The 16,683-nt window shown below is 33.5% G+C and overlaps 1 protein-coding gene across 12 annotated transcripts in view; it reads left to right on the plus strand.

Moving 5' to 3' along the window:
- LOC105324940 (formin-binding protein 1-like) overlaps window positions 1-16,683 on the plus strand; it is a 25,141-nt gene continuing 8,458 nt past the window's right edge. For 7 of the 12 annotated variants that reach the window (XM_066075985.1, XM_066075992.1, XM_066075994.1 and 4 more), the window contains exons 1-11: window positions 1-159; window positions 7,095-7,210; window positions 8,814-8,867; window positions 9,148-9,295; window positions 10,133-10,195; window positions 10,856-10,960; window positions 11,674-11,802; window positions 12,056-12,202; window positions 12,610-12,831; window positions 13,451-13,465; window positions 15,179-15,193. In XM_066075985.1, the coding sequence (XP_065932057.1) occupies window positions 136-159; window positions 7,095-7,210; window positions 8,814-8,867; window positions 9,148-9,295; window positions 10,133-10,195; window positions 10,856-10,960; window positions 11,674-11,802; window positions 12,056-12,202; window positions 12,610-12,831; window positions 13,451-13,465; window positions 15,179-15,193 (1,038 nt within the window). In that variant the 5' untranslated portion in view covers window positions 1-135. Of the gene's footprint in view, window positions 160-7,094; window positions 7,211-8,813; window positions 8,868-9,147; window positions 9,296-10,132; window positions 10,196-10,855; window positions 10,961-11,673; window positions 11,803-12,055; window positions 12,203-12,609; window positions 12,832-13,450; window positions 13,466-14,131; window positions 14,147-15,178; window positions 15,194-16,683 lie in introns of all 12 variants that reach the window. The other 5 variants (XM_066075986.1, XM_066075988.1, XM_066075987.1 and 2 more) reach the window with 5 other exon arrangements.

Raw genomic sequence — 16,683 nt, forward strand, 5'->3', positions numbered from 1 at the left:
TACCGCGGAACTGCTATAGGCCCTAATAACTTAGACGCCATATTGGATTTGTAATAGAAAGGCTGGGTTCATGAGATTATCTACAATAACTTAGATTATTCATGTTTTCAAAATAATAGGACATTAAATGCAGATATGAGTTGGGGAATAGAGTTGTGGGTAAGTAGATGAGCGCTTTACTTTTGCATAATTTAATTTTTTGATGACGGAGTTTTTGTGATGAGGAAGAGATGCAGTCAGTCAAGCCCAAATTTCATGTCGTAATCTGTAAATCAAGACAAGAGGAGTACAGTTTACAAAAAAGTACACACTTAAATTGACTGAAAATTTTCAGTACTTGATTACTGTCATAGTAAGGGTCAGTTTGTAGTTTCTAGGTTTTGGTTGAGTAAATGCTGGCGACTCTCTGTTTCATTGTGTATTGTTTACGTTTGCACTCAGTTGGCATCACTCCAGTCCCAAATGAGGTTAGGTTCTGATTTGACTAATATGTGATAAACTTGGTCTGAATATGACAATTTTATCAATGCTGTGCCAGTCTGTCACAATTTTATGAAAAAATTGTGATGACAGAGGTGGAATATAAAGATAGACTCCTCCACTGCCCTGTGATATACTTAGAGAAATGTACAACACTTATTGCCATTGATTTGGAGCAATATAGTACAAGTATATAGTGTCTGATTATTTAAAGAGTGTTTCCCATGTAAATATTCTTAAATTTCACTGACTCTTTCAAATGCATAGAGTATTATAGAAGAGAACCCCTTTTGTTTGGGGGGGGGGGGGGGGGGGTTGGATAAAGTCTTTTGTTGAATTGATTGAATTTTTAGCTTGTTATGAATACGCAAATAATTTCAAAACATCAACATCAAACACCTTGGTCATCAGATTTTTAAAATGAAATTAATTTCAGTTAAACACGAAATTTTTTTCCTGAAAAAGGTCCTTCATTTTGCATTTCCCCCTTATTTTTGACTTAAATTAAATCAATGTTAAGTGATAACCCAATCATAAAATGAGTGATTTTTTGGTAAACATGAGAGGTTTGATTTTTCCTCTGTGTACATCCTAAACGAGGATCAGACATAAATCAAATTAATGAATGATACAGATTGGATTTTATTAAACCAGGAAGTTACCTTTCAAACATTTAAGGAAAGCATTTACTGTCGCAATAGTTCATCTGATCGCTAATTTTCCACTAAATTAGTAATACACTAATATACCTTGGACTTCTGTGTTTTATTTCAATTTAGATAATGATTTTAGAATGGGAATGATGGTACACAGGGACTGTATAAGCATTTTTTCCTCTGTTTACCTCTGTGTGAATATTGTGTTACATTTGTATTTGTACGAATGCACAATACCACATGATGTGACAGGAAATAATGCATGTATATATTCCATCTTTTCAATTTTTATCTATATATATATATATATATATATATGTTCTGTAATAGTAACATGAAATATACATTTGATATTAAGTACATTTCACACAGGAAATGTATTTTCTATTATTTAAATTGGAAGACCCTTTAGTTTAAGTTTGAAGGGTTTTTTTTGTGATGATAAATTTTTTTTTTCCTTATTAAGGGATTTGTTTTGGGGAATCTTCTATAGCATGTACAGTGTACAAGCCATATTGCAAACAATCATTGTCATGAATGATATTTCCATTCTGCAGAATCTTGTAAAACATCTTGAGGTGCACATCAACTTTTGTTATGCCTATTCGTGTTGCGGTTATGAATCACACATCAAAACTTGTCCATTGTTTGCCTCCATTCATGTTTACACTATCTTCAGACTGTGACCTTTAACCTTTGACTTCTTGGGTTAATCAGCTGACTCATCTCTCTTTCTGTCTGTTCTTTCCCTGCAGCAGCAGCAGAATCACAGTCTGCAATGTTCAGTCATCTGAGTGAATCCTATCAAATCTCAGAACCAATACAGCTGCCATGTCAGACTTTTCATTTGGAGAACATCTATTTCAATCTTATCATGGAAAATTTTCCCCAGATTTACAGTTTTCTTGTATATTTATATATTATTTAATCATTTTGGCATTTCAGTATAACAGTAGAATCTCATCCAAGGGGTTTTTTGATTTTGTGTTTTCTCCTCCTGGTTCTTTGAAAAGTTGCATGCCAGCATGCATGAAACATGCGTGTGGGTAGTGGCATATGTCACAGTGTGAATGTGAAAATTGAGAATTATTTTTTTAATAAACCACAGCTAGCCCATATGGTTCCAGTCTCCACTACTAGGCTTGTCAGTGTTATCCCACACTCTGTGTATTGATCATGTCCCTCTATAAACAGACCTACACAACAATAGCTTCAAATGATGATCACATACACCAGTCTGAATCACTGAAGCAGAATTAAACCCCCAGTGTTTGGATGTTCATTGGTTATATTGACCCAGACATGATTTTAATGACTGGAGAAATGGCTGTATTAAACAACAAAGAACCTGTCTCTTTTTTTCATCCATTTTCTTTCTGCTTGCCAGTTTGACCAAGGTGTGATAGTGTTGCGTGTTCATCGATTTTGTTTTCAGTCACTATTTATCTTGAAGATATGAATACAAAAAAAGGGAAAAGAAAAGTGAAGATAAATGAGACATCTAGAGGGGTTTCACTATGGCTAAGGCTGTTTATATTTGCATTCCACCCAAAGCAGGAAATGGAGTGTGACCCTTGTCGTATAGAGGTTCAGCCCATAATCATAATGACACTTTGATGCTCAGGTTTATTGATACCTCAGTATAGGTGTGGGATGGCTTTACAGGTGGATAATCTCATTTAAATACAATCCCAAGTGTACAGAGAAATTGCATGACTTAATCTTCTTCCCTCATTTGTCATCTGAAGTCACAGCTATCACTTTTCTAAACATTGTGTCTCTATTGTGAGCCATTTATGGGTTGTGTTAAACATATCGTGTGTTGACATGCAATATTGTTATATTCTTATAGTAAGAGTGTCTGGAAAAAAAAATAATATAGCTATGCATGTATCACTTGAAATAGTGAATCGAAGTCAGTATAAGTTTCTGATGACTATAGTTGACTGGTTATATGAGATTTGTAATTGTTTCTGACTTTTGTCCCTGTGAGGGAAGACAGAGCTGTAAAGTGTTGACATTCCGAACCGACCAGGGCCAGAGCTACGAGGGATTGTAAACATTGCATCTGATAAGCTGGTTAGAGCTAAACAGTCTCATTGACAGCGAAGGGTCAACATTTCACCTGGCCACAGAGAGATCCTGGTCCCCACCACACCAGACATTCCTGTCTGGGGGTGCTGGCTCTGTCACAGAGGAATGGCGGACCGGACAGGTGTAAACTTGTGATGGTAGATGAAGCAACGTACAGATAACAAAACAATGAGATACTAGTGTTACACATGAATGTATTACTATGAGGGCAAATATATGCCTTCCCAGACGGCATTTTATGTATGAATTATTCACAGACATGATCAGCTTATGGGAATAAAATCAAAGCATTTAAAATCTTGATGCAAGCACTATTATATGTCCCAAAAGTTGATTTGAGTTTCATGGCTGTAAAATAAGGTTTTCTTGCTCTGTTAGATTAATTCTTGACTTCTGTCTCATATTGCAGAAAGGCATAAGTACTTCTTAAACGTGCTTAGAAATTTGTGGAATGCAAGACATGATGCTTGTTTTATTGGAACAGTATACTTGTAGAATCAAACCAAAAGAACAGAATTTTCTTCATGTTTTCTGAATCACTCTAAAATCAAAATGTTGTAAAAATTCCAGAATGCATGTGTTTTTGAGAGGCGAGTGGATGATAAGGATCAGGTTGATTAACTCTAATATTTTTCTTCATTTGATAAGAGAAGTCTGTTAGAACAAGTAGAACTTCTTGGCCCGCAGCGTAAATGAAACCAAATGTTTATATTTGTTGGCATAATTACTTGTTTCAAAGGGCACGAAACCAACTGTGTAATAGACGATTTTATGAATAATTTATGCTGAGCAAACTGTACACCAGTAAATGGTGTTTTGTTACATATCTTATAAACCAGGTTACTATAGAGACGGCAACTCTGTATGTATTTATGTTGTAGATTTCAGTGACTGGCAGAAATGATGGTTTATACGACACTGGTGTCATTTTATTTATATATTATGTACACATAAAACACATGTTGTACCAGAAGCTTGGGTTAACATGTGACATGATTACCTCGGGATTGCAGGGTCGTTATGTAGTGGTTGTATCAATTAAGATATGTCCTTAGGCTTTTCAAGGTCAAACCTATTTTTCTGCACTCGTACAGGGCTTTGAAGACCTAATTAAGTTAGTGAAAGAGTTGACAGACCGACATACGGAAATGAACGATGGTTGCATGTGAGAAACACTTAGAGAGGTGGTCAAAAAATGAAAACTCTGTGGTTACATGTATATCCTTGTTTCAAAAATATGTACTGGCAAATTTATTTTTGCATCAGGAGTGAGGAAGACAAAAAATATGGAGCTTTTTTTTTTTATCATGGGAAGATAAACGTCAATTTACAAATTCAATCCACTGCCAATGTAGATAGAATTTTGGCTTGTAGACAAGTGCTGTAGACTGACAAAGAGGGTAAGAGGGTCCAGAAACTCCAGATCATCTATAAAGATGCAACAGCTCTCTTAAAAGCTCAAAACTTACATAGAACAATGAGATAATGAAACCAGAGAGCTCCTTTGTATGTACGTCACACACTATTCTGTTTGTGTTCAGAAAACAGACAGTTGCCTCATCCTTATGAAAAAGCTATTTCTGGTCCCTTTCTTGATGTTCATAGGAAGGCCTTTTTCTTCTCAGTAAAGTTGTGCCAAAATTTGGCAACAAAAATAAACAAAATTTTTTCTTCAAAAGTCAAGTTTGGTTATAAAGCAAGAAACCAATAATGAAAGTATAGTCTGATATGTCTTGTTGTTTTATGCCTTGATGATTTAGATTATAATGTTGCTGAAAATTTAGTTATCATAGGCAAGAAAGGTGACTGTGTTTATGTCAGTTTTCAGTATCGGGTCTATTTCTATTATCTAGAATCTAGAATTTGTACTAGTGTGTATGTAACCTGGAAGTGAATTTCTCCCTTGCTGACTGCCATCTGTGCACATCTCTTCATCAACCCTATCAGATGTCTAGCATCTGGTTGTCTGCGCTCAGAATGGTCAGCTGTAACCATGCAGGCTTATCAAAGGGCCCCCATATTTCACATGTAACTGTTACAAATACCTCTGGAGTATTTGATTGTTTACATTATCTGTCCTCCAGGAGAAAGCTCTGGGTAAACCAATGTTTGTGTATCTGTGTACATGGTGTTACAATGAGTGTCCGATGCATAGATAAGAAACCAAGGAGTTTATTTCTTTAGAAAGACTTGGCAAGTCAGACGTTTATTAGAATAAGGACCATTTTGATATATTTCCAAACAGGACTTGGTACTCTTGATTAGAATTTAATCCCACTCATTTTTCTGAAAGGGAATCTGCTAGCTGTTACAGGAACTCTATCAGTTCTTTTCCTTGTAGAGAAAATCACAACTCATAAAAAAAAAAGTCATGTCACAGATCTATTCTGGTAATGCATGGAACTCCATTTATATCAACCAACAAAGTTTAAAGTCTTTCTGTTAGTTGTATGAAACTAGATACAGGGAAACTGTACCTGATGAGCTTTATCTTAATTTTATGCATAAGGATATGCTAAAGTTTGCATTAATTTATTTAAAAATTAATATGTTTGTGATACTTTTCTATCACAACATTTGACTGGTGGCTTGAATAACAAACACACCATTTGATTCAATCTCAATCTTTTGTCAGATTGAAGATAAAATTGATAGTGCATTGATTAGTCCAGGGCATTTTTAGTTCATTCATGATTAACAGTGCAGAAAGAAATATGCATCTACATATTACATGTAGATGGGGGTGGGACAAAAAGTTGGAAATATAGTCCTGTAGTGTCTCATATCATGTATACTGAAAAACATATATATATTTCAATGTATAACACAACTCTACAAATGCGTTGTACGGAAATATTTGGTTTAAATTTGTGTAGACTGCCCATATAGGTCATGTATTATATTACTGTAAATTTGTCAAGAATATGAAATCTATCCTTACTTATCCTACAGGGAAGGAAGACACTATATAATGAAATTATCTTCTGATTTAGTTATTTCCTGGTCATAGTTGTATTTAGCCAGTTTCATGAGAAGGGGATTTACTTTTACATACATAAAAGATAGTATTTACCCATACTACACTGTATGAAAATAAACATAGCTTTCAGTGTAGACAGGAATCACTTATATCACATATTATAGTACTGTATTTTGAATGATGAGACTTGGTTTCAAGAGATTTGGTTACAACATTTATACTTGTACAGTGTAATAGTTGGACTGTGATGGTGTGCACCATAATGTATATGTACGGTAATTGCTGGGGTACTTGACTAAATTAAGTCTCCTCATGTGTCTGGTACTAATAAGTTCCTGGACTCTTCAATTTGTTCATACAAAATTAACATAAGCCTCTTGCTTGCATCTTAATTTTATAAAGGATGGGCAGGATCTATTTAAAGAGAGGAAGGGAAAGAAATGGTCCCTCTGTCGTGCATCTGGCGACAAATTGATTACTTACTTCCCTATATGCATCTTTTAAAGTCTTGTGTGGTGACATTTTGGTGGGAATTGTGTCAATGAGATCATGTTTCAGCTAGACACCAGCATCAGAATAGTTCAGTGTAGTGTACTGAAGTACTTAAATCTGTGCATGTTATATGGTTCTGAATCTGTTCTTTTCTTATCTTTCTACATTTTTATGCCCCCTTACATAAAATTTGTGGATGTGGGGCAAAATTGTGCAAAAATTGAGCCACCATTAATTCTAATGATTCCAAATCAATTCCTCCATGAAAATGAGTTTTACAGTAAAATGACATAATGTTCATGTATATTACAGTATATGTACTACAGTATTAAACAAATAATTCATACCTGAAGTTAGTTAACTATAATAACTTATATCCCCTGACTTTACAGGATCAGTATGACACCATAGCCTCTCATACACAGAAGGGCATTGATTTCTGTGAGCGATTCACCCACTTCCTAAAGGACAGATGTGCCATTGAACTCAAATATGCCAGTGAACTCAAGTAAGTGATGCAGTTTCTGCCCCTATTGGAGGTCCCCATGAACCTGTAACTTAGGGGCTGTCTCATGATTTGAAGTCATAAAATGGAGCTGGTGGTGAACGGAAATAATGTTTGCTCCTTGTGGGGTGGAATTCTATTCTTACAGAGTAGGGTTAGGGAAGGCATATAGAAATGTGTATTTTTCAGTGTACAACTTTACATATACTTATTGATACTATCTGTTTATGTCTAGTCCATTTCAAAAATACATTAGAAAGTTAGGTATAGGATAGTGAAAAATAAATGTATTGAATGAAGGGTGTTTTTATTCATGATATGCCAGTAAAACTTGGAACATAACAGTTATGAAAATAGATTCGGCTGACATTCAGCTTTTGCTCTTATGTAATATTATAACCTGGTACATAATCATTAACCATCTGTATAAGAAGAGTGTTTCAATTAAGAGTTGAATAGAAAAGCGATAAATGTGAATCAACAATTTTCTTTAAAGGACTATACATTTATATGATATGGGCCAAATATGGCCCCCTAAAATGAACATCAACAATTTACTGTAATTCTTTGCTTCCCTTGTATGTATACATGTGAAGTTTTTTCATAATTTTGATTTGACCCAAATGCCCACAATGCTAAAATAATATGACATCACAAAGTTAACCTTTCCCCACCATATTTGCATTTTAAGCATAAAATGGCTTGTTTTCAAGCAGAAAACTGTTTTCTTACAGAAAACATTGAGGAATTGTTTGAACAAACAAAATATTTCCATCAAAGATGGATCTATCCAAGACTTATAAGTTACAAAAAGTTTGTTCTTGTAAAAGCATCACTTGATATTTCCTATTATAAACAAAGATTTTTAAAAGTATCAATTTTTGACTGCATGACTCTAATTGAATTACAAAAATAGTGTCACTTCTGACGTCATTTACTGCTAGTAATTGCAAATAAATCAAATAAATAGATGAAACACATTATATCAACTTTTCCAAAAAATAACAATTTAATGTACCTGAACACTTCTAAAAATTGTGAATTATGGTGGCCAAATTTGACTGATATCATATATAGTTCTTTTAAAAAAAAATTCCTGAGAAAATCATGTTGTTGGAAAAATTGGAAAACTATTTTTTAAACCATTGAAGGAAGTGTATGGAAAGTTTGATGCGGCAAAAAAAAAAGTAGAGAACAAATACATCTACTCTTAGTTTGAAGTACAAAGGCTTGAACAAAAATCCCATTTCCTGTGAAATTTATAGTGAAGTGCTATCCAAGTTCCTGATTATTAATTGAAGGGTAGAGGGAGTTTTTAATACATCTTTTATACCAACTGTGCCATCGACAGGGTGTGGAATAGACCGAATACTTTGTGATAATGATAAACATCTCAGGATGTCAGCTAATTTACAAATGTTTGACAAATGTGACTTCATTGAGTGATCTCCCTTACATATACAGTACATATTACAAGTACTTGTCCATTGTATAAAAAAAAATGAAATACTGGGCCAATTGAGGAAGTCGGAAAATTCTGATAAGAGATAATTTCTGTTCTACTTATATATTTTCTAAATTATGTATTTAATTTTTTTTTGTACAGAAAACTAGTCAAAAATTATCAGCCAAAAAAGAAAGAAGAGGAAGAGTACCAACAGTAAGCCTACATCTATAAATGACAACACAGAAATAGATATCTGTCACATTTATAGTATCCGTTTATCACAATATCCTCTGCTTAATGATTAAACTTAATCCTCATTGTTGTCTATGCATCATGATTTTTCCCCATTAAAGCATATGTGTGCAATACAAAGTACAAAGTAACAATTAGCTTCTTTGATGAGAGAGAGAGAGAGAGAGAGAGAGAGAGAGAGAGAGGAGAGAGAGAGCTGTGTAACAAGGAATGGAGGATAAAACTGTTTTGGTCTTTACAGGTACTCATGGGCAGTGAAGTTCTGGGAGGTGCTAAAGGAGCTACACGACCTGGCTGGTCAGCATGAGGTCATTGCAGAAAACACACAGGGGCAGGTCATCAAAGACGTGCAGATACTGATAGGGGAGATGAAGCAACAGAGGAGAAAAGTGAGACCATGTCAAAGACATCATCAAAAACCCCAGTCAGCTAATGCCTATGCTTACTGATTTGTCGTCCAATTTCCTTGGTTTCATAACTATTCTTGATATTTTCTCCACGAATTAGGGAGTAATATTTTTGTTTTTGGAGATATGAAAACAAAGAGCATGTTATGAAATAATGCTACTTTATGAGTGCTTGTCGGCATTCATGTAATTTTGGAAGATTTCTGTCATCAATGTTTTAGGAGGAACCAATCGAAATGTCATTTATGAAACAGAGGAAAGTTCACTGAATTGGCCCTTAGTCAATAAGCGTTCAAGGAAACCCACAAGCGAAAATTTTTCTCAAATAAGTTGATGTCTAATCAGCAAAATTAATTTTTATGAATAAATAGCAGCTTAAAACAATAACCTTAGCTATACAAATGCAACTCTACAAGGATAACTGGATGATGTGACCATTTAGCTAACAATTTTCTACATGCAAAGAAATGGTGATTGCAAACAAAAATTATAAAACAAGCCTAACGATTCACAAAGTGCAGGGAATGGAAAGTCATGTAGATAAAGTTCTATGGTCTTTCAGCCAGAAATTTCTCCATCAGCTACATTTATGCTTGTACAGTTATCATTGACAACTAATCATGTATTCTAAAAACAAACTGGGGGGTGGGGGGTTTGTCTTGAACAAACTGTGATAAACAAATTTTAGGAGAAAATCACTTTCAGTGTGTTGATTTAATGGCATTTTGAAAAGGTTGATTTGCATGTCAATACTTAAGAAGAATTCAAGTTTTTTGTCAAAAAACATCATCTTTTAACAATTTTTTTTATTTTTTCTAGGATTTACAAGATGGTGCCAAAGTACAAGATACACTCAAAGACTCCCTAGCAAAGTTAGATAAAGTTAGTAATATTTGAATATTTTATGGAAGATTGAAACAGCAGAGTCATTGACATGTGTATGTTGTTGTATGAGAGTCTGTGAATAGGAAACAAGTGTTGTATTAAAAAACCATTACATGACTTATCAATAACAAGTTATGCAATCTTAAAGTGGTTTTTAAAAAGTCATATGATAACATCCCTTGTTTAGCTTAGCTGGCTGTCCACAAAGTACAAACTGATCTGCAAAGTTAGACAACAAATTAATCAATATAACAACTTCATTTGTTTTTACTCTCTGTTTCTCATGATTTATAGTGGTACAATGTGTATATGATTTTTATTCAACAAACAAGCCTCAGCAAAGAGATGGAAAGCACACAAGAAGTTGATTAGAACCATATTTATCACAAATCATGAGAGATTCTTTCTACCACATGATTTAGTCCTGTTTTAAATGAGTAAAATCCTTATTTTATAAAATTTAATTTTTGATGTGAAACTTCTATTTCAATAGTTATATGTGAAAATCCATTTAACAGTCAGTGTAGCGTAATATCAAACATTTATTACACGAGTGTTATTCACCGCACATTGAGACAGGTAATAAAAAGTATTATTCAGTGGTTGTTGAGAACTCCTAAGCATGGACATACTTAAAAATTGTTTCAAATTTTGTAGAGTCGAAAAAATTATGAAAAGGCCTTCAAGATGGCAGAAAAAGCCACAGATGACTACAGAAAAGCAGATGCAGACATCAACTTGTCACGAGCAGAAGTGGAGAAGGTAGGTGTCAAATGTTTTGCATCATTTCTCACTCAGATGCATGTGTATTTAAGTCTGCTATTAGACTGGGACTAGACATAAGATGGGTTGAGAAAATATCTTTTTCATGGACTTTATAAGATTAATTGAAAAAAAATATTATTTTCATGGACTACTGTATCAAATCATTATTTGATGTGAGATGGAGGTTTTACAATGACTTTTTTTTGCTTCAAAAATGTTTATTTTTTTATCCCAGTCATATTATTACATAGAAATTTGTTTTCACAGTTCCACCTTTCAGTTTGTGTATAGATTATGTAGGAAATAAAATCTGCTGAAAATTACACAATCTGCTTATCAAAATAAAGGTAGATTATACACACACAGTGCATTTAGAACATGACACCAGAAAAAGTTTTTAAGTTTCCTTGTGAATGACATTTAGTATGAATACATACGCTCAATTTTTGATATGGAAAAATATCTACTTATTTTACATGACTTAGTTTTAGAGTATAATTTCACAAAACAAAGAAATTTATAGAACAGGTTTTGACTATAAATATTTTTATTGAATGATATTATACACCTTGTTAACGAACATTGAAAGTCATGCATAGAATTTGCTAGGCAGTTATACCCTTTTCCATGCTGCCAGTACTGTATTGATGAAATTCATGAAATGATTTCAAAGATTCACTGATGCAACGCGTTAATGTTTTCTATTGTAGACTAGAAACCAGATGATGATAAAGAACAACCAGTGTGACGAAAGCAAAAACGAGTATGCTGCTCAGCTACAACAAACCAACCAGCACCAGAGAGATCACTACACACAACAGATGCCTGCAGTATTTCAGGTACTTATACATGCAAGGGTATCAAATCACTGAAACTTACAAAACTTAGCCCCCCAAAGTAAATGCCAGATATTCATATGTTAGAAATAATAATTATATATATGTGGCTAGCAGGTTACTGGAACTTGATATGAAATATGAAAGTTGCATTCAGTGACTTAAGAACTATTGCAAGAAGTGGTCAAGATTTTCAGGTTGAACTGTCAGAATGGATGAAGGGATAACATCTATAAAAAATCTTTTGACTTTTCAGCAAATGCAAAGTATGGAGGAGAATAGAATCAATAAGATTAAGTCCATGGTGAGGCAAGTAGCAGACATAGAACGGAGCGTCATACCCATCATCAATACGTGTATAGACGGAATGGTCAAAGCCTCTGACGGAATCAGTGCAGAGGAGGTAACTCTTCTACTCACTTTTTTTACAATAAGATTGTTTTATGGATAAGACTACAGAGACATTTGTCCAATGGAGGAGAATAAGAATGTTATGACCCCTCATATTTAAGCCAAATATTGGACCCATTCCAAATGACAAATGTCAGCTTTTCCCAATTTCATTAACATTTTATAAATAGAGACAATAGGAAATTGAGAAAACAAGATTTTTCAATAGCATATGTAGTGTATAAATATTAATAGAGATTAATGATAATTGCTGTGTCAGTCCTGAGGGTTAGAGAGTGCATATTTACTGGTTTTAAAAATGTAAGAGAATATATATATATATATATATATATATATAGAAAATTTGAAATATATATATATATATATATACCGAAATAAAATGGGAATTTGTTTGTACAGGATTCTAAAGCAGTGATAGACAAATTTAAGTCTGGTTTCCCCATACCAGAGGACATTCCTTTTGAGGACCTGAGCAACGCCTCGGTCATTGACACATCCAACGCCAACGGAACCCCCAAAAACTCACTGGACAGCCGCAAAGGCACAGTGTCCGACAAGAAGAGGAATAAAAAGGACAAAAAAGGGGGAGGAGGGTTATTTGGAATATTTTCATCATCAAAGGTATTTGTTCATTAGACCTATGAAGCAGATGCTAATTAAAATGCCAGAACCATGTAATCACGTAAAGAGTTTTCTAATACTAACGGTATGTTGAGCTGTGTACAGTTAGAACTTGAAATTAACAACTTATGTAATGATATATATACATGTATTTATGATGATAGTGATGATAATTTGTATACTATATAGAGAGAGCATAGTGCTGTTTAAGATTCTGTCAGATCATGATATGCATCAACAGTGTGATCCAAAGCACCGATCATATCCACCTGCTTCCTGCCTTATCCACATATAGCCTAGACACTCAATCTTTAAATAAAAATTTTTTACCAGGGATTTTGGTTTTGATCATTCTCCTATTCTTTGCATTTCAATTCATCCATGTTGCATTTTTGGAATGGGGGTACTCATTCAAATCAAATTGATTCTTACTGATTTCATAGTTTTTGGTATATGGTGTTTAAATCAAAGAAAACAAATCTGTATGTATGGGTATAGATATTCCTGGTCATTGTAAAACGTTTCCAAAAGTTTGCCTTACAATACATAAACGTGATTTGTTTTTGGGTAAGCTCGGAATGGATCATTAAACCTATGATTTTTTTTATTCAATTATTAGTCTGGAAGAATTCGGGTAAGAGGGCATTATGTCTTAATTCATACTTGATTTGCTTTCTGTGTGCAGAAGACAAGTTATAGACTGAAAAGTTATAGACTAAAATTGTTGTATGTATTTATTCTGTAGCAATTTTAATCTTTTTCTTTTTTTTTTTTTTTTTTTTTAGATTTTAAATAATATTCTCAGTTTGATTTTTTTCTCTCCCCTTTTGGACCAAAGTTAATAAACAGGCATGGGTATTTCATCCTGCCCAAGCATACAAGAAAATCCAACATAGGCTTTTCAACATTCCAACCATTTCCTCATACCCAGAATGAAAATAGTTTAAAAGAGATTGAACCATTATGTTCAAATAGAAATCCTACAAAGTAATTACATCTTGATACAAGCACATGTACATCAGTTTAGTACCCCTGTCCTATGTAATATACATCATTGCTCTCTTGATTCAAAAAAGGCTGCGATTCATATGCACACATCACTCATACCAGTAATATGCAGGTAGTGCCAATTCATGTCAACTTCCTGTCATGCCTCGTGTACCTATATGCACTGGCAGTTGTGAAGTGATTGGACACACAGTTCAGTTGGACACACGCAGCATGGAAAAGCTCCGCTGTAGATGAGTCTCAGTTTCATCCAAAACTTTGTAGAAATGTAGATTATCTTGTTTTATTTCAGGCCACAATTAACAAAGTAAGTGCGCCAGTACTGGGTTCGGGAACTCTAATCACCTCGACATTAACCCTCCTGTCTATTCACCCTCTAGCAGCCATAGTTCATTAACATTATTTACTTACACCCACCAAATCTCCATTGAATTTCAAGAACAAAAAAAAGGGGGGAGGGGTTACTGTTTCTTTCCAGCATGCAGTCTCCTTGCCTCTCTCAAAACTTACAATCTTTGAAATTTAACTGAGTTCCCTTCCTTTCTTGATTTCCTTTATTTTATTTCCTTCTTGATTTTGGTTTTCCATTTTTCATATATTTTAAAGGATTTTATAGATTTGATGAACTTTGAATGTTTACTTGTTCAAATATCTTCAAAGCAATTTATTCATAATTCTTTCATCTGCTCCTTATATTAACATGATAATGTAACAGGAATTCTAGAATAGCATGGGCTTATATTTTTATCATGAATTATGGAATGGATTGCATTGCATGAAATTGGCCATAAATGTTAATTATATGTTGTTTATACTGTATATATACTTCTTTAAAACTGGATGTTGTTTTTATTTTAGAAAATAAAATGTTTGTCATGTCCAGTAAGTTGTATCTCATTAAGAAAAATTTTTCCCTGTTTTATTTCACTTATGTTGAAAATTTACCCCATGGAACAAGTTCTGATTTTGCTTTTTTGAATTGAGATGAAAGGTGTTTGGGAAATTGCTCTATAGATACTAGTAGATACATTGTATTTATGCATTCTTCGAATTCCTGCTATCCAAAATGCACTAATACCATTCAAACATTTAGCACATTTTTGGGGGTTCATGATGGTGAAATTGAACTTTGAACCAATGGATGGAAAAGGGGTGGGGGGGGGGGGGGGGTGTTTGCTTTTCTTAAAATGAAAAACGAAAGTACCTGTAATGGCTAGGACAACTGATTTGGTGCAAAGTTCAGCCAGAACTCTCTTCATTCTCATCCATCACATCATCAAGTTCTATCAAGCACCTTACGATTCTCAATATATTTACTTTCTCCTGCATTTCAACACAGATCATAGGATTGTTGGTATGTATGGGCATGGTCATGTCATGTGACCCTAGGCCCCTCCCACTGCCCAGTTGATGCATGTTGTTCTCTGTCGTAGACAATTATTTTATATCAAATGCATGAGTTCTAGCTATTGTACGTTAATTATTCGGTTATTTTGACTTGTAATTTGTACTATTTTATTTCAGTTACCATTTTGCTATTGTTCACCATTATTGCAATTTGTATTTGTGTGTGGTTGCACTCATAGTGATGTCAAAATTGTTTTTTGTTGCACAAAATGAATGATTTTCAAACCAAAAAATAAAAGACATTTTAAAAAATGGCCATAAAAGACAAAGTACCTTAAAATGAGAATTAGAATATAGATATTCCTCAAGAATTGCCTATTTTAAAGTTATATGTGTAAGCATTTGTTCTCTTGCTATGGTCTCAATGTTTAAAATGCCACTGAATACTTGCACCAGGTAGGTTTATTTGTACACAAGTTGTTTCCCTCTACCTCACATCCCGTACTACACAAGTTACATACAACAAGTTAAAATTTGCATGACTGATTACATATTCAAAACCAGAGGTCGCCCCTTTTCATTCCTCCAAGTTTATCAATATATTAATCTGTACAGCATCAAGATTTATGTCAGAGGGGTTGTATTTTGGTTTTCAAATTCTTTTTTTGAATTCAATATACATGGAAACTTGACCAGTTAGCATGAAAGCCTTTAAGGTATTGGGTTTTAAAGCAGTTCAGCAATAGAAAGACAGTCTTGTTGGTGCTAGTCTTGAATTGAATTACATTTTCTGTATGAAAAAATTGTATTATAAAAATGAAATGGACAAAATTACATGTAAGGAAAATAAGTGGAGACAGAGAATATTTCAATTTTGAAAACACACTGATTGCATATTCAATTTGATTTTATGCTAATTAATTAAAGTACCAATATGTTTAAGGTTTGAAGAGAGTGCAGAAATTTATTAATTTTTTTTTTTTTAGAAAAAGGTTCTTTTTTTTAAATATTTCAAATTATTGAAGGCCATTTTTATACTATCCTTATGGTTGTAATCAGAAAAATTGTAATTACAAATGTTCCTGACCGTAATTTCATGATAATGTGTATTTTATTCAGAAAGTCAACATTTACTATCATAAATAACTTACACAAAGAATATGCACCTTTTGATATATATTTATATATGTATATATCAGTCGTTATGATATATTTGAGATGGATTAATTTAGCATAGTACAAGTATTAAATTGTACACATCATTTTTTTTTTTGCTGCCTTTAAGTTGTTTTTGTCTTGCAGAATTGCAAAACACCTCTATTTGAAAATTGTGCCCTGCTATTTTGCATTTGTGCACAAGTGTGGCTTTTGTGAGAACACAAATTGTTCTGTGAAGTAGTTTTGTAGGATTTTAATAGAGCTTTCCTGGGATTTAATGAAGATTTTATTATAGGACATCTTGTGTACCACTGTTTAAGACTTGATTGTGTCTTATTA

Source organism: Magallana gigas, chromosome 2 (genome assembly GCF_963853765.1).
Source record: "Magallana gigas chromosome 2, xbMagGiga1.1, whole genome shotgun sequence".
Classification (NCBI taxonomy): Eukaryota; Metazoa; Mollusca; class Bivalvia; order Ostreida; family Ostreidae; genus Magallana; species Magallana gigas.